Here is an 18,672-nt window from a genome sequence, read left to right on the forward strand (position 1 = left end):
CATCTTTGGAATTTTTGAAGTTTGTTTTTTTTGGGCAAGACGGCCATATCAACTTCGCTTCTAGAATTTTAATTTGGATTTATTTATTTATTTGTAATTCTTTGCCCATTTTTTGGGATCATTATTTCGATAGTGATTCATTATCTTCCTCAATTTTTTGTTTGTTTGTTTAAAAATGAAAAAAAAATTATCGGTATATTCGTAGCAATGGTATCCAGTTTTGCCACGTGTTATTAGAAAGCACGATGAGAAAGACCACGTGTTATATAGTCTGGATTGAACCTCAGGTTAAAATACATTATCATTTTTGTAAAAGGTATAATCATTTAGTATCTAACTATTTACTATTTAGTGCCGATGGCTTGTATTGGGCCTAAGATGCATCCATAAATATACCAGTTACGCCACAAATATATTTCAGGCCCATCCCAAGCAGCAAGGCATATTACACTTGTGTTGATGTTCTTTGTTATCACTTTTTAGCAGCATCTTATTAGAGTTCCAATATCACCAACTCACAAAAAAAAAGAGATGGTATGGATGAATCTACAAATCTTTGTCTTCGAACTGTTGCTTATATAGTTAATACTCAATGTATGTAAGTGATAATAATTAATCATGAAATTCTTCTTTGTTGCTACAATGCTACACTTTTCACATTTCATACACTTCATGATTTTAATGCGCAAATGACCAAAATCTTATTTTCTTTCAAATTGACAGTACAAGGGGTGGCATATCAGTTAAACAAGCTTGAACAACACATGTAAAAACTGAATGTTCTACATCTTATTGATTGATTTCGACGGACACACACACTCTTTAAATAAACTGAAGTATTACAAACATAACCAACTTCCTCAAAAGCTGACAACTACTTGAACTGTAACCGACTACTCAAGACTCGCTTGAGACATCTTTTATTCCTTCAGCGTTTAAGAAACTCTTCAAATCTCTGAACAACAACACGAGCCCTGTCAGAATTAGGATTCCTTAAATAGAAGACGTGACCTTCGCCTTTAGACTCCATCACTTCAACCTTCCCTTCCCATCCACTCTTCTCCAGCTCCTCCGCGTAAACCACCCCTTCCCTCGCCAGTACATCTTTCCCCGCCACCATCACCAAAACCCGCAGGCAACCCAATCCGGATAGATCCGACCCGACCACGTTGATCCACGGATCCACCACTCCTTTGTCGCTGGTCGGGCTCGCAATATCCCAAAGCCCTTCAAAATATCCCACCGCACCAACTCTTGACAAGAAAAACGGATGGAACAGAGTCATCCCCGAGATTATAAACTCTCCTCGCTCTTTTCCAGCTCTGATCCCCATATGATGCGCGATGTTTTCTCCGGCACTGTCTCCGGCGATGAACACTCTACCGAAGTCTGCGTTTTCGTTCAGCCAATCTTCCGGACCAGACCCGGAGATGTGTCTGAATATCCATTCCATCGCGTCCCACGAGTCTTCATACACTATGGGAACATGGTGCTCAGGCGCACGCCGGTAGTCCACGGAGACGGCTATGCAGTCAGCGGCTGAGACCACAGATGTGAGGAAAGTGTGGTAAATTGGAGAGAAAGCTGTTCCCATGATGAAACCTCCACCGTGAAAGTAGACGAGGAGTGGGACCTTCTTCTTATTCTCTTCACCGGCTAGGGCTTTACGAAGGAGGTATATCCGGAGAGAGAGGTTTTTCTCCGGTGAGTAGACGGCGTCTTTAGAAACGACGGCGTTTTGAGGGTTTTAGTGAAGGCGGGACGAAGGTTTCGGCCACGAGGCGTTCGATTCGGCCGTTCTTGTAGACTCGAAACCTTGGATAATAGTCGTATTCGAGCTCGGAGTCTGAATCCATTGTAAAGAGTCGGTGACGATGAAGAGATGATTTGGTGTTTACAAATTTTTATGAATGATCTTTGCTCTCAAACTCCTCTACTTTCTAGAGGTTTTTGGTCGAGGCATTTTGTTGTTTTCAGATCTTCTCATTTACACTTACACCTGCTAAACTAATAATTCATTGGTTCAAATAATGAAATGCGATTTTTTGATAAAAAATATAATATACATTGGTAAACTTTTTTGTGAATCACAGTCGGTATACATTGGTATATATTGTCAACTTTTCTGAATGCACAAAGAAGATATCCTAATATGTTATTATTTATTTTAATTCTACAATCTTGATCTATAAAATATACTACATTTTACTATGGCCCTCTTCGTTTGCTCACCCAGGTGATCCATCTGGGTGAAGATGCAAATTGATGTTCGTTTTGTGCATTATAATGCTACATCCAGATGGATCACTCAGCTGAATTTTTCAAAACTCATCTCAAATTCTCACCCAAATGAAGGTGAGTCTTGATGGTGCATCTGGATGCAGATGCATCTAGTTCAGTCCAAAATGATAAATGACAAAAATGACCTTTTAAAATCAAAATATTATTTTCAAATCGTAAATTCTATTTTTTGCATATACATTTTTCCGCTATAACCAAAAAATGCATTTTCTCGCAAAAACTGAAAAACACACTTTCCTGCCAAAACCGCAAGATGCGGTTTTCCGCAAAAAAACATAAAACACACATTTTCATAAAAACACATGTTTCGGCTAAACCAGTAAAACCGCACTTTTCGACCAAAACCGAAAAAATGCATTTTCCCGCCAAAACCAAAAAACGCATATTCCCGCCAAAACTCCAAAAAGCATTTTTCGGCCAAAACCGCAAAAAGCATTTTCCCGCCAAAACAGGAAAAAAACGCATTTTCTCACCAAAACCGAAAAACACAATTTCCCGCCAAAACCGGAAAACCGAATTTTTCCACCAAAACCGAAAAACGAAAATTTTTCCGCCAAAACCGGTAAACGAAATTTTCCCCGCCAAAACCGGAAAAACGCATTTTCCCGCTAAAACCGGAAAAACGCATTTTACCGCCAAAACCGGAAAATGAAATTTTCCCGCCAAAACCGGAAAAATGTATTTTCCCGCCAAAACCGGAAAACGTATTTTCCCGCTAAAACCGGAAAAACGTATTTTCCCGCCAAAACCGGAAAAACGCATTTTCCCGCCAAAACCGAAAAATGAATTTTCCCGCCAAAACCGGAAAACGAATTTTCCCGCCAAAACCGGAAAAATTCATTTTCCCGCGAAAACCGGAAAAGAGCATTTTTCCCGCCAAAACCGGAAAACTGAATTTTCCCGCCAAAACCGGAAAAATGTATTTTCCCGCCAAAACCAAAAAAATATACTTTTCCGCCAAAACCGCCAAAATGATTTTCCAAGCCAAAGTCGCAAAAAATAACTTTTCCCTCCAAAATCGTGAAAAAATACTTTTCCCGCCAAAACTTCAAAACACACTTTTTCCATCCAAACCGCAAAAACGTATTTTCCGCCAAACCCATAAAACGTATTTTCCGTCAAAACCATAAAAATGCATTTTTCGCGAAAAACACATATTTCCTCAAAAACCGCAAATATATTTTCAGCCAAAACCGTTAAAATGCTATTTTTCCGCCGAAACATTAAAAATTATATTTTAGTCATTTTATTAACAAGTTCACCTGGATGCAGATGGAAGTTAAAAAATAAAAATCAAACGAACATAGTTGCATTCAGATGATTCATCTGGATGCATGGACGAAATGAAGAAACGAACAACACCCAGATGGAGCATCTGGGTAGGACATCTAGATGGACCATCTGGATGCATCTTCCAGATGTACAAACGAACAGGGCCTATCCAGTTTATCTCTAATATTTTCCCCAGAAATCAAAATTATATGATTTTCGAGTTTTTTTAAACTAGAGGAAAAATGACTTTTCAACCATCTTTGTTTGTTTCTTTGTTTAAGGCTGTTGGTTTGAGGTTAAAGAGTAGTGCTCCGGAAAGAGACTAAAGAACGAAGATTAAAATTAAAACTATCAAGTAGCATTGTCGTCAACAAAATTTGTTGTTCTTACAAACTCAGTAACATACGAGACTAGTTATGAGACAGCCCAGAGAAAGAGGATTTAGACAGACATGATACATTACCTAGCAAAAGACAGGCGCTAACAAGAATTGATCGCTAATCATAAACATATACATACAAATATATGAAGTTTCCTAGCGATTAAATAGTTCTAAAATATAGTCAAACGCGAACTAAGAACCATGAGGCAGGAGCTTTTCATATATATCTTGTTTATTGATGAGACGTCAAAAGAATACCCCGGTACGGTTTGTGGTGGTTTAGCGATGTCCTTCACATTTCAGCTGCTAAACCGAGCCAAGAGGTGGTGTTGTCTCCGGTTTGAGGCTTTGAAGACGCTTTGGCTGGATCGTTTAGTTGATATGGTGCCTTTGAAGTAACCCTGTCCTTTCTCTTGGCCAAGAACCGATGGAGTGAAGCTCGTCTAGCAATAGGAAGTTCTGTAAAAGAAAGGGGATTTTTCTTTGTTAATATATATATACGGTTTAAAGTGACATGGAGATATAAACGAAAAATAAGGTGTGAAAGATTACCGCATGCCATTGCAGTTGAGGAGGATTGAACTGGATTTTGTGTTGTGGTTTTCATGAGATGAGGAAGTTGGTTTGGGATAGGAGCGATGTTACTTCTCATCTCTGTTTGGTTATTGGCTAGATTAGTAGTGTAAACACTCTGGATGTTGTTGTTGACATTAGATGTGAAACCGGTGAAGGTATTAGCGGTTCCTTTGCTCGCCAAGTCCATCACTTCTTTGGCTTTCTCAGCAGAAAAGTCATTGAACACAATCACTTGCCCGCCATAAAATATAGTCAACGGTGCAGTTTGAGGCTCTGGTTTCACAGATCTGTTTCAAGAAAACAAAATAATTAGTCAAAGAAATAACAAATAAAGCTTAGCTTTACAACATCAGATTTATATGTTTTAACAGAACATACCTAGTGGAAGAAGTAGCCTGTGTCATTTTTAGGATATCTTCTTTGGGGAGAGAGGAGGATGAGGAAGAAAAACTTGGTTGCCTGGGAAACAGATTTTTTGGTTTAACATCTTGGCCAATGGGTTCCATGTTGGAAGCTTCACAAGGGAATAAACTCATGGTTGTTGTGGGCTGACGAGAGATGCCTGCAAGATATGATCCAAAAAGGTAAGATTTCTCTCTCCAATAACTTAATGACAAATTTAGTAAAGTTTAAGTATTCGACCAAACATGGCAAAAAAAAAATCGATGGAAATTGCCGAAACTTAGCGAGGAAACAGAAAGCTAACCACTCTCAAACAAAACTATACACGCAAGCTTTTAGCACATACACTTGCAAGGCAAAGAAAAACGTGTCTAATACGTAAACTATAGATTAAAACTCGAAATTAAGAAAAAAAAATTTAACTCAAAATTAAGATATTAGATGCTAAATCAGTTTTTCTGCCTAATTCCGGTCAAACAAATTATAAATCTATTCGATTCTTGAATTCATAATGAGAGTGAACGATAGAAAGGATCTAGAAGAAAAAAAAGGCGTTGCTTACCGTTGACCTCAGGCTTGCATGCCATCCCTAAGCTCAGATCTCCAAAGCTACCGTTCTCCTTCAGATACTGACTCAAACGACTACACGTCTGAGAGAAGCTCGGCTTCCTTGAAAATCTCCGTGTAGCGGCGAAATCAGAGGACTCCATAGGACTCGACATCGTTATACAAACAAAAAACTTGGTAGAAACGAATCGAAACGAGTTTCTCCAATAGCTCACGATAACTAATCTTCTTCTTCTTCTTCGATTACTCTTCTTTTCTTCTTCTTCTTCTTTTGTAAATTGAGTTTGGTTGCTGAGTCTCCTCCTACCTCCCAATAACAAGAGCATATATATATTAATAAAACTTTTAACTTTATCTAATTTTGAGCCCTTTAAAAACACGTGTTTTATTTGTTGTCTCTTTTTAATAAAGATTGGGATTGGGAATGTGTCTCGGTTCACTGTTCTCCACGTTCAACGCTTTCCGTTTTCTTTGAATTTACAATTGTATCCCTCTTCACGAGGCTTAAGATATCTTATTGGTTGTTCGCTGGCAGGACGAAGTCAAACAAACACCAAATACTGTAAATTTACTGGTTTGCCCATGTAGTTAGCGTTGTAACTTGCAAGTGAAAAAGAGAGTGTTGTATTTGTTTTTTCTTTTTCGGAAACCGTTTTTGGTACAGTAACTGATCACGCAATTCGTGCAAAATCAAGTCAAGTGTAGGGTTTGTTATTTCGTTTGAAGATGGTCTACTATGTTTTTTTGTTTGTTTGTTAAGTTCAGTTTTATAGCAGGTTAAATTCAAGATAAAAAAGTCGGATTCTATCATAACTTGTTCCGGCCAAAAAAAATTGTATGTAGTGGTAGATTTAATAGATTACAACGTAAAAAATAGTGGTTCAAACCATAATTGAAATCCATCTTCATACCGATTATCTCCTATTATTGTTTTTTTAGAAAGATTTTTCATTTTTTTTTCATATCGAAATCATAATCTCAAAAAACTGAATTGAACCGTAGTTGAAGTCGGTCTTCGTACCAATATATCCTTCTTGTTTGAAAAAATTATGGTTTGAAACACTTGATGCAATCTCTTTCTGATGCACTTCAAATATTTTTTATTAAACCATTAAGAAAGTAAATGTGAAATAAACACATTAAGATAAACAAGGCAAAACGCGTTAAACGTCACCAGTCAAGCCTCTTTGGCATTTAGTAAATGATCTTCATAATAAACTGTACAATCTTATAAATTGATTATTGCTCTCGAAACATTTTCGAAATAATGTTATTAACGCGTGATTCATGCAGAGATACAACCATTACAAACTAATGTTTGTCAATTAAGCAAACAAAAAATACTAACAAATAAAGTACTCTACGAGTCGTCGATTAGTAATTAAATGCGTCAGAAGTTCAAGTTTGAAGTTAATCCACATGTCGACCGTCACATTTGATTAACGCCATGAATCATATAATAATTGTATCGAATAGTCAAAAGTTTAACACCTAACAAACAAACTAAAAATGTATATGAAGCGCAAGCGAGATTGATGTTCCCGTGGATAAAATCAATATTACAGAATTGATTTGAGACCTAATCAGATAGTCATGCTTATACTAATATGGCAAATGCGCATAATCCATATGCAAGGGTACTATCGTATACAGCTGATAACACGTGAACGAAGCAAAACCTTCACGGCGTTAACAAACTGTGAGTGGGTCCCTGGTGAAGCCAACTCCACCATCCACATGTTCCGTCGACCACGTTTTTGTTATTATGCGTTTTGGAAATAATAAATAAAATAGTAATAAAGCTAAAGATGGATATTTAAAGAAAAAACAAAAGCAAATAAATTAGAATATTACAAAACTAGGAGGAATCTAGAAAGAAGGGGGCGGCAAGTGCACGTTGTCTGAACTAATTCGACGTGACGCGTGTCCAACACTTGTTGGTTGTAAAGTACGCGTTAGATTCTTATTCTCCGCAAGTACAAAGGGTGTTGTAGGAGCTGTGTTACGCTGCTACGCGACCTAACAAAAGTTCAAAAGCCTTGTCACTAATCAACCCTTAATCTGATTTGTTGATTGCATCTAGCCATGTTAATAATATTGTACTCCATTTGTTCCTAAAAATAAGATGTTTTACAGAATTTTGATGTTAAGATGTATTCATTTTTTAGGTAATTTTTACTTTATTAAAAACTGTGTACCCAATCATATTTTAATAGTCTATTTTGTAATTGGTTGAATACCATTAATTTATAGTTTTAATGATACTTTTTAGATAAAAAATAGTTTTTTGTATTTCTACCTAAACATCTTATATTTAAGAACAGATGGAGTATTTTTTTCAGACGGGAATCTAGGTGCGGTTTTCTTGTGTGCCAATTATCCTTTCTTTATCATAATATTAATTTATTGCAAAATTAATTTAATACACAGCAAAGTAATCATGGATTAAATTTACACAACAAATTAATAGTATAGTGTAATACTCTCTCTGTTCCTTAATATTACATATTTTAGGAAAAAAAATTGTTTTAAAAAGATCTATTTTTTACATTTCCAAAACATGTTTTATTAACTAATTGCAAATTTATAAAACTTAATTGCACTTACTGAATTGTTATTGGTTTAAAATTATGAAACAAAGATAAACACAAAAATATGCAAATTTAATGTATTTTATTAAAATGTGTGAAAAATCTAGAATATGTAACATTAAAAAACAGAGTGAGTAATATATACTAACATAAATCAAAACTAAGAAAAGTCTTCTTTTACATAATTGATGGAAACTTTATTATATGCCTCCAACCTCGCATGAGTCCTATCAAAAAAAATAAACATCGCATGAGGTAACTAACTTATTAACCGAAAATTCCGTGTAAAGGGTCTCATACTAGCATGACATACTACTTTTAAAATTATTGTCATTGTTGCAAGACGATTAGATACAAAACTCAATATATTTTTACAATTTTTAGTTGATTGGTTAGAACTTAAAACGATATGAAATTTTGGTTATGGGCCTACGAAATTAGATAAGATTAGATTAAACGTAAAAGATAGTCAAACTCGTGGGAAATGCGTGTAAGTGGTTGGGGAAGGAATACAGATCGCGATGCAAGTTGAGTAATGTGTCGAGTTATATTTGTTTTTACATCTATTCATGCACCATTTGAGTTTACCTTTAATTCACGACTATTGTTTATTTGTATTCTATCATAGTATAGTGTTATAGTACTTGTTGATGATAAACAAAAAGTTTGAAAATTTAATGTCTAATAATATGTTGATTTAATGGGGGTTGTTTATTTAATGGTAAGACCGTAAGAGAACACTGACGAAACTTACATAGTTGACTTTTGCTAACCGTAGATTCATAAGCAGCCACGACGTTGTATAGCTTTTGTAATCGTAGATTCTACGTAGCCACGTTGTATATAACTTTTATCTGTTTTAAAGTACTGGCGTGCGGAACTAAGAATACATCTTTTGAAAACAGTAGTATTGAAAAACAATACGCACATGAAATTCGTAGAAACTATCAAACAACTGTACTGCAGTTTCGTTTGTTACATGTATAAATAAATAACCCATGTTGAATAAGGATGGATGAAATATCCGTAAATTTTGATTCGATCCTAAAATCCAGATATCTTTAATTTAACGAATCAAAATAAATACTAAAATCAAATATCTGTCAAAGACGGAACAAATCACATATATCAATATTTCTAAAAATGGATATTCGATCTGATCCGTTATATACATATATATACATGCATGCATATAATAATATATATAAAATATATAATTTTATATCTCTATCTAAGATTGATAATATTTTTATTCACTAAATTAATTTTTTTTTAAGTCGGTAGTTTTTTAAACTTTTCTAATAAAATATTATTATTTTATATCAGTTTTTTTTAATATTATTTTTTAGGGATCAAATCAGATATTTGATAAAACACAATTTTTTTTTCAAATATCTGGTAAATTACAGATCAAATGGAATAAAAAAATCAATTATCCGTATAAAATAGAGCGGATCACGGATATCCTTAAAATTTTGGATATCCGCTCCGTATCCACGATAATACTGCTGCACTTGTTAGACTTTCAATGAAAAAATAAATATTATAATAACATATATATATAGGGAAAATCGCATACAAAACCTTCAAAGTGGCAGCCACTTACACTTTAAACCTTGAGAGTATTTCACAAGCACTTTAAACTTTCAAAGTGACACTTTTATCAAAAGAAACCTCAAACCTGGCTTACTTGTACATCAAGTCAAAACGGTAACCGGTACTGTTCAAAAACGATGATGTGTCAGTTTTATTTTTTTTCTTGTTTTTAGAAAAATTATTTCATTAATAAAATAAATATTAAAATAAAGAAAATATAAAAATTCATAAAAAAATTCAAATCAAATCATAAAAATCACAAAAAATTCAAAACAAAAATCAAAATATTCACCAAAAAATTTAAATTATTTTATTAATAAAATTAATATAAAAATACAAAAGTATAAAAAATTCATACAAAAATTTAAAATAAATCATAAAAAGTCAATAAAATTCACAAAAATTCATAAAATTCACAAAAAATATTTTAAATTAAATATAAAAATAATCATAAACTTTTACAAAAATAAAGATTCACAACAATATTTATGTTATTTTATTAATAAAATAAGTATAAAATACAGAAATATAAAAAATCATTAAAAATTTGAAACAAATCGCAAAAATCAAGAATAAAATTATATGTGGTTTTATAAAAGCGACTAAGGAATAACGTGCATTGAGTGCTATAAACTGGGTACCCTGAAGCTATTATTAGTATACATTCTTCCCTTTAACAATTCTGACATTTTCCAAATCCAACCAACACACATAGAACATAACAGATTAAAAATTATCCAAAATAATAGTCTGGGTTATGATTACTCTGATTTAGATTAGAAAAATTCAGTCAGTCTCTCGTTTATGATTAATAAAATAAATATAAAATAATGATTTTTTTTTTCTAATCTGAATTAGAGTAATCATAACCCGGAGACTGACTGCTATTTTGGTTTTTTTTTTTTTAATCTGTTATGTTCTATGTGTGTGTTGGTTGGATTTGAAAAAGTTTAGGATTGTTAAAGGGAAGAATGTATACTAATGATAGCTTGAGGGTAGCCAGTTTATAGCACTCAATGCACGTTATTCCTTAGTCGCTTTTATAAAACCACATATAATTTTATTCTTGATTATTGTGAATTTTTGTGATTTGTTTCAATTTTTTAATGATTATTTATATTTTGTATATTTTATTCTTATTTTATTAATAAAATAATATAAATACTTTTGTGAATCTTTTATTTTTGTAAAAGTTTATAATTACTTTTATATTTATTTTATTAATAAAATAATATAAAATATTTTTTGTGAATTTTATGAATTTTAGTGAATTTTATTGACTTTTTATGATTTGTTTTGAATTTTTTATGAATTTTTATATTTTTGTATTTTTATATTTATTTTATTAATAAAATAATTTAAAAAAAATTTGGTGAATAATTTGATTTTTTGTGAATTTTTAGTGATTTTTATGATTTTTTTTTATTTTTTATGATTTTTTATATATATATTTTTAATATTTATTTTATTAATAAAATAAATTAAAAAAAAATTAAAAAAAATAAAACCGACACGTCATCGTTTTTGAACAGTACCGGTTACCGTTTTGACTTGATATAAAAATAAGCTAAGTTGGAGGTTTCTTTTGATAAAAGTGTCACTTTAAAGGTTTAAAGTGCTTGTGAAATACTCTTAGGGTTTAAAGTGTAAGTGACTGCCATCTTGAAAGTTTTTTATGCGATTTTCCTATATATCTATACTAATAAAGTTGCTCAGAAACTCTCCTCAGGCTTCCACCTCACCCTTCCATATCTTAAAACCCGCCACGTGTCGTCTCCTTTTCTTCTGCTCCGTGTTTTTTAAAAAACAACACTCTCTCCCGTGTTTTTTCTTTAAAAAGCGGAGCTCTTCTTTTTGGGCTTGCAAGTATTTGTGTTTGGGCTTCTCTAAAATTGGCCCATCTTTTTAGGGTTTCACTGTGGGCCGTAGAAGTCGTTCCTTGCTGTCCTTCGATTCTTCGCTGTTCTTCCGTTCTGTAACGGCGAGCGTTTCTGTTTCTCATTTCTTTAATCACAGCATTAACCCCAGCCCCACTACTCTCCTCACTCTCTGTAAATTAAACACCATAATTATCATGAAATGACGATGAAGGAGGATGTGACAACAGATAGCAGAGGCAATTGCTTTTTGAGTTGATTGTTATCCTCTGAGATATGGAGCAAGTATTCGTCGGGTCAAGGGTTTACCATTATCGGCTTTACTCATTCCAAGAAGCGCTTTCATGGCCGTTTCTTAATGTTTGTTTGCTCTTACTCGAGACTGTGAGATGCAGTGGGTTACCAGGTATTTGGGAGTCAGTACTGTGACTTCGACAAAGGCACTCTCCGCTGCGATATTAATATCTCAGTCCGTCCTATTACACAAGCGAAGTTTGGCAGCAAGGTCAACAAGTTTCTATCCTTCTTTGTCGTTTATATATTCTGAGCTAACCAATAAAGTAGTATGTTCAACTCATTCTGTTTTCATTCTACTGTATTTGGATGATTATTCGTGTTTCTGTTGGTTCACAGGTGGAAATGAAGAATTTGAAGGAGTTTTCACCAATTGACAGGGCCAAGCCAACCAGCTTATGGGGAGAGAAGTAACTCAGGTAGCAAGCTAAATAATCTTCCACTACATTGCAATATCTCTGTTTTTCATTGAACATAGCCACCATCGACTAGCTTGAGTATATATGTTCAGACAGGAACAATAATGAATACATGAATATTGACGGAGAGGTGAGAAAGCTGACTAATGCCCTGCAGAAGATGTTGCACAACTTCTGGTAAGCCAAAAGCAAAGCAAACTACAATTACTATGTTTATGGTGCTTCATACTCTGTCCCACTGAATACATGAATGACAATATTTTGCAGGAGGAGTGAAGACCCGGACCGTAGACCCCTGCCACAGTGCATACATGACTTAGTTGGGAGCACTTCTACTTATTGAAGCTTTCCCATTCAACTGCTCCTCCAAGCATCAGCCGTTCACCATATCTCGAATCTTTGACCGCGACCAGTGTTCACCACTGCCAAACTTTGCTGTAAATGTTGGTCAAACCATTAGCTAATCTATCTTATAATTTGTTGGTTTTGGTGGTGACACTCTTATATGATTCATTAACAGGGAGCGATAACAACCCCGGAGATGATATCTCTGGAACAGTAAGCAGTAGCAGTTACAACTTACCTTTACTGGTGAGTGTGTGACTAGGGGAGCCCCTGCTACAAATGCTTGTGGGGTTATGGAGGGAGCTTCTGCTGCTGCAGGTGTTTCGCATGATGAACCTGTCCATGGTGTAATAACTGCTGATGGTCCACCACTCCGGAGGCTGATCCAGCAAAGCTGAAGTTCCCAGCATCGTGTGTCGCCAACTCAAGCGTCCACCACTGCTTGGATTTTTGTCTTCATTTGAGTAAAAATAAATTGTTTAAGATCACGATACTTATTTCAATGCTTTTGTTGTTGGTTTTTTTTTTTTACTTTTTCTTAGCATTGTCATCACAAAAACTTTGTATCAGCAGTGGTTTTAAAAAAAATATTTATTGCTCTTCAACAAACTACATTCCTGTTTGCTTAAAAAGAAGCTATATTCCTGTTGCTATTTGAGAGCTGGTCCTACCGCTTAAATAAACATAGTAGGTAGCTCCTCCTGATTTTGCTTCCATATTTTACAGAAGTTGATTTAGCAAACAAACCTTGACGAAATGAAATAAATATATTGATTGCCTCCATGAGTTCTGGGTGATTTAAACTGAGTTCTTCCGTACACATTTAGACACTGGCATAATGCAGCGCTATGGATAAAATCATTTAACGTTCAAGGGTGTTGTCCTTACAGAACGTCACCGGCAAATACTGTATCAGCAGCAGCATTGGTGATTAGGAGGTTACGACCACTGACTCCCATGCTCTATAAAACTGAGCTTCGTTAGTTGCGTTTCCTGTTTTCCCACTGTAGGAACGTACATCCGCATTAGCAAGTTTGTGAAGGATAAGAAGATGATGGCTCCCGACTGTCAGGTCCCAAAGATGATGGCTTCTTTGCGTCAAGTTTATGTTAAAAACTTAAAAATATAAATAACACGAATATACAAAAGTAGTTTGGTGCAAAATCGAAAGATCATAAATAAAGTATCTTCTGCTATTTGTCCAAGTAATGCAAAGAAGATATATTTTTTCCTTTTGTGTTGAGAGAACATTTGACCTCAAAACGTTTATAGCTTATCGGATTTTAACTGCGTCTACAGTTTATAGAGAGTACGAGAAGTCACAGTCCTATTCTATGTTAGCCTCAACCGCATTGTTTCACGGAATCTCGAGTGGTGTCGCTGACCAAGAATGACATCACGCATACAACGATCAATGGACTTGAAAATCTGGGCAGTGGTGGATGTCTCGAGTTCATGAATTTGTTTTTTTTTTGGCTAAATAGTTCGTTCATGAATTCTTCTCAAGCGAGATATTATATAACTATTGCCTGAACTGCCAAGCGTTTAAGGATGAGAAACAATGAAAAGACTTTGATCTATATCAAACATACAACTACACGGTTCACAAAAAGTAACCCTTCTGTTCAAACTCGCAAAACCCTACAAGTATAGAACTACATAGACCCATACATACTGACGCACAGAAAGCAATAACAGATCCATATAATGTGATTTCACATTTCATCAAACTCACACCAACGTAAATAAAAATAGGGTAAATCTCACGAAATATTTACTAGATCAGGGAACTAAATTTACAATAAAATGATGGACAACCACAACCAAAAATTAATACATAATAGAATTTAAAATATAATAATTTTTATAAGAAAAATGTAAATAAAAGAAATATTAAAATTAAAAATTTAGTTACAATACATAATATAAGTTGAATAACATAAAAAAAACTTTTTTAATAAGGTGAAAAAACTTAGTAACAAAAAAAAATAGTTTAAAATACATCATATAACTCAATAATTCATTTTATGAATAAATATAAATTTAATAAAAGAAAATGAGAAAGAAAATATACTTATTATGTTGCTTTTTCAGATTTCATAAATATAACAAGATAAATAAAAAGTGAATTTAATGAAACTTTTTTTTCTTCATTTTGGTCACAATATTAATACATAGAAAACTTGAAATAATTAAGGAAAACAATCAAATATTAATAGATAATCAAAACACAGATGAATAAAAGTTAGGAACTAATTTACGATATTGTGTTTTCAAATTTCATCAAACCAAAATTAACAAAAATAAATAATTTTGACAGATTTTTTTTTGCTTTCTGATCACTAAACTCAAACCATCAAAAATAAACAAGAAATTGATAAAAAAATAACTTAACAAAAAATACATAATCAAAAATAATATTTAGAAAACAATCAAAAACTTAAAGTAAACCTATAGCAAATACACAATAAACAAATGAACATTTTTTTAAAAAATATTGTTCCATTATATAAAGAACAGATTAAAGTAATTGTATTCGAATAAATATGTAAAATAAAAAAAATATTTCTTGAATTCTAAAAACCTTATCCTAACAAATCAAATACTGATATGGTAATTATATATAAATATAGTGCAAGCAAGAAATACAATGTAAAATAATGGGAGAAGCATATTAAGATTATAAATAAAACTATGTCAACCATGGTCTAAAATAAAACAAATAAATCAAATAAATTACATTGCTAAAATAAAAATATCTTCACTAAAACTCTTTAAATTATGAAGTTTGGTTAACCTAAATTAGAATGAAGCTAACTATCATAACATCAAATAACTTCAACCTAAAAGATGATAAAAATAAAATAAAAATGAATCAAAAAGTATACACAATATATAATTAAATAGTAAAAATATAAATAGCTAACAAATAAATATTTTTTAAAGTCAAATCCCCGCGCGAAGCGCGGACCAACCACTAGTCTAATTATATAAAGTAATGTGTGCTTCTCTCACATGAAGCCACGTCACTAAGTCGGATGTCCACAGCGCGACACCTGTCCCTTTTACAGAAACTCTGCTTTTCATTTAACTTTAGGCGGAAAAACTTTGGGCTTTCTGGTGTTTTTATAATTACAGCCCAAAATCAATCAGACCTTTTGTCTTCATCTCTTTACGCCGCTAGGGTTCGTGTTCTTCGAATAAGCTATCTCTAAGAAAAATCAGAAGCGTTCCCACACACCTGGTGTTTTGAGGAATTTTGCTGAATGAAATCGAGATGAAGAATCTCTTTGTTTATCTCCACTCGCGTCGTGTACTCTTCTATTCTACTAAACCGAAGCCGTCCCTTCTGAAGAACAAGAAGTATTTTTCTCGACAAATCTGACTCTGCATTGTCTCGATCGATGTTCCATCCCCTCGCTCCGATACCGTCGTTTGTTGCATTCAAAAATACTCATTTAGGCTAGCTTTTAACACCACTGACCCACGTCTCCCAGACCTATAAATAAGGGTTCTCGGTCTGCTAGATTCACCAGATTCTCCTTTTGGCATCATTGGAATCCTTAGAAAATCTCGCACCAGGAATGGCTGTCCCAACGATTTTACTCGCCAACTTCAAAGCTGGAAGCCATTCCAACACCGTCAGAGTCCGATTGTTTAGATTCTGGGAAGTCTGAAACTTTAAGAAATGCGGCAAACTCATGGCTTAAGTGTCTCATGGGTGTCGACATGCTCCTCAGGTAATTTCGGTGTCATTTAACTCTTTTTTTGAGAAAAATTTCATATAACTCTTTGTTCCTCCTTTAACTGCTTTTTAATTCAGACTGGAAAGTTAAATTCCTTTTGTTTTTGACCTATCACCTTCGACAATGATTCAAGGTCCTGTTAACACACACTGGTTAACGCTTTCAAACAGGAAGGCTCATTTATAAACCATTATAAACCATTACTTTCATTATAAACATTTGGATTTGGATGATGTTGAGGTGAACCCATATGTGCTTGCTTTGTTTTTTTTTTTTTGTTTCTGGGACAGCCATTGCTTCCCATTTCTTCATTTGAATACTTGATTTACTTCTTTCACTTTTTCAGGTCAAACTTGGAGAGCTAGAAGATTTTGAAATCAATGCTATTAATGACAAGCTGCATCGCTCTTACAATGTAACTTATGGAGTACAAGCTCCTTCTTGACAAGGTAATATGACAGAGAATCCTCATTTGGTTCATAACTAATTTGACAGATTTGTGGTTATGTAAAATATACTGTTAAAGATGATCTTTGCTCAGTATAATTTTAATGACTGTACATGACTTCATTATGCTAATTGCATATTTAAACTGTTATCTTAAGGCATTAGATATGTATCTCATGCATTCATGTGTCTGTTGTGAGTTTTCTAGGCTGGTGATCTTTTTGCTTCAGCCTTTAAAAGTGTTACCACTCAACAGAGGTAGATAGAATCATAACAAGTGGGTGAAGACGACCTCGAGGCTCTTTCTGTAGGAAGTACGAGACTTGCGACCGTTTTACCTTTTTAAGTTGTGTTTTCTGCAAATGGCGTACAAGCTGTCCTTCCTAACATGAGAATTCTATTGATCCAACAAAGCAAGTAAAGCTTGGATTCGGTACTAGGCTGGAGCCTCGCAAAAAGTCTATGGTGTTCAAGAGGATCATATTTTGTTCAACTAGGGCAACATCTTAATACAACAGTTTTTCATTGAGGAGTTTGTTGTTGATCCCAACTCTGGGGAGAAGGTTAACTTCTTATTTTCTACTCTTAGCTTTTTACACATTAAAAGTGCAGCCTTTTTCTATTTGCAGGAGTTTTACTGCTTTCTTAATGTATATTTTTTTCTCCCCATAGGCTCATGCAAGTATAAATTCTATATGTAGTTTATACGTTCTCATCTGCATATGTTTATATTTGATGTTGGTACTGCCTCCATGGTTATTATATTTTGTTTTGTTGATCTACCTAGCTAAGAATAGTTTTACATGGAATTCTTTGAAGGAAAAAAATATATTTATACTGTTTTCTTCTACTAGAGTTTGGCTTTTGATCTAAAAAAAATGCTCCTGGCGAGGATACATGTATTTGTTATCTTCTATTTGGGGTAAGATTTAAAAGTAAATTTCTTAAGATATGTGAAAGCTTTTGAGGTCAATTACTATCCTTTCAGTTTAGATCTTGCCAGAGAAACTCAATGATGATTGAAGTATGTATTATCTCCTTTCAGTTGAGATCTTGCCAGATAAACTCAATGATGATTGCAGTATGTATTATCTCTTGATATATGATTGATTCTGGTGTTTTTCCTTCTGTTTTATCATCATAAATTCTATGTATTCTTTTATATGTACAATTATTAGTTTTATTTCTGGGCAAAAGTTAGTAATGAAGTTGTAGTCAGTTCTTTTGTATAATAACCAACAACAAACAAATTATTTATGAATATCCTATCTCAATCGAAGAACTTCTCTAAGTATTCATACGTTAAGTTGGCTAATTTTATATACCATAAATCAACTTCACAATCTTGCATACTCACTGCAAAACATCTAATTCCTCATAAAACTTTACCTCAGCCCGTCTTATCAATCAATATTTTTTAAACAGTGAAACACATTAACCAAAATAACTAAACTCAAATAACAATGAAATAATGTCAGCTAGCTAGCGTGAATAGACCACCAGAAACAAATAGTCATTTTTATTGAAAATTCAAGTAATATGCTTTGTATAGTAGGACTAAAATCCTAACACTCACCTTACACACAATACAAAATCTCCATGAGATGCAATTGTTGTCATGACTCTACGGTAGTAAATTACTACGGCAACCAACACAAACCAAACTCAAAATACTTAAGTTGTTATTACCTTACGGTCCACTTCTACTTCAATGGAGAAAACAATTTATATTGGCTTATATTTTTGCTAAAACAATAAAAATTGCACTAGCCCCCACAAAGAAATACTACTACCGGACTCAATAATATAAATCAGGAGGTCCGCAACAATAGCTAACCTATAAAACTCATGTTATTT

At 33.6% G+C, this 18,672-nt stretch overlaps 1 protein-coding gene, 1 long non-coding RNA gene and 1 pseudogene across 5 annotated transcripts; 1 reads left to right on the plus strand and 2 right to left on the minus strand.

Moving 5' to 3' along the window:
* Positions 1-765: 765 nt before the first annotated feature.
* On the minus strand, positions 766-2,201 carry LOC106365348 (annotated as a pseudogene).
* A 1,708-nt stretch (positions 2,202-3,909) lies between these two features.
* On the minus strand, positions 3,910-5,813 carry LOC106369086 (protein TIFY 10A). Its single transcript, XM_013809190.3, has 4 exons — positions 5,496-5,813; positions 4,910-5,093; positions 4,508-4,818; positions 3,910-4,414 (listed from the first exon to the last, which is right to left on the minus strand). The coding sequence occupies exons 1-4, from the start codon at positions 5,653-5,655 to the stop codon at positions 4,248-4,250; spliced, it is 822 nt and encodes a 273-aa protein (XP_013664644.2). The 5' UTR covers positions 5,656-5,813; the 3' UTR covers positions 3,910-4,247.
* Positions 5,814-11,165: 5,352 nt separating this feature from the next.
* Positions 11,166-17,593, plus strand: LOC106351990. 4 transcript variants are annotated; one of them, XR_007316659.1, is made up of 8 exons: positions 11,166-12,069; positions 12,198-12,277; positions 12,370-12,454; positions 12,545-12,720; positions 12,798-16,362; positions 16,502-16,608; positions 16,715-16,817; positions 17,024-17,593. It is a non-coding gene; the product is annotated as an uncharacterized LOC106351990 (long non-coding RNA). The 4 variants fall into 4 exon arrangements; XR_007316660.1 differs by having other exon boundaries at positions 16,539-16,608; XR_001271480.3 differs by lacking the exon at positions 16,502-16,608 and having other exon boundaries at positions 11,167-12,069; positions 12,545-12,714.
* Positions 17,594-18,672: the final 1,079 nt, after the last annotated feature.

The sequence above is a fragment of the Brassica napus genome, chromosome A9, assembly GCF_020379485.1.
Source record: "Brassica napus cultivar Da-Ae chromosome A9, Da-Ae, whole genome shotgun sequence".
NCBI classification, from domain to species: Eukaryota; Viridiplantae; Streptophyta; class Magnoliopsida; order Brassicales; family Brassicaceae; genus Brassica; species Brassica napus.

Coding starts and splice junctions, on each gene's coding strand:
- LOC106369086 (XM_013809190.3), bottom strand. CDS start 5,655: ATGTCGAGTCCTATGGAGTCCTCTGATTTCGCCGCTACACGGAGATTT. Junction 5,094..5,495: donor ATGCAAGCCTGAGGTCAACG/GTAAGCAACGCC, acceptor CATATCTTGCAG/GCATCTCTCGTCAGCCCACA. Junction 4,819..4,909: donor CAGGCTACTTCTTCCACTAG/GTATGTTCTGTT, acceptor TTCTTGAAACAG/ATCTGTGAAACCAGAGCCTC.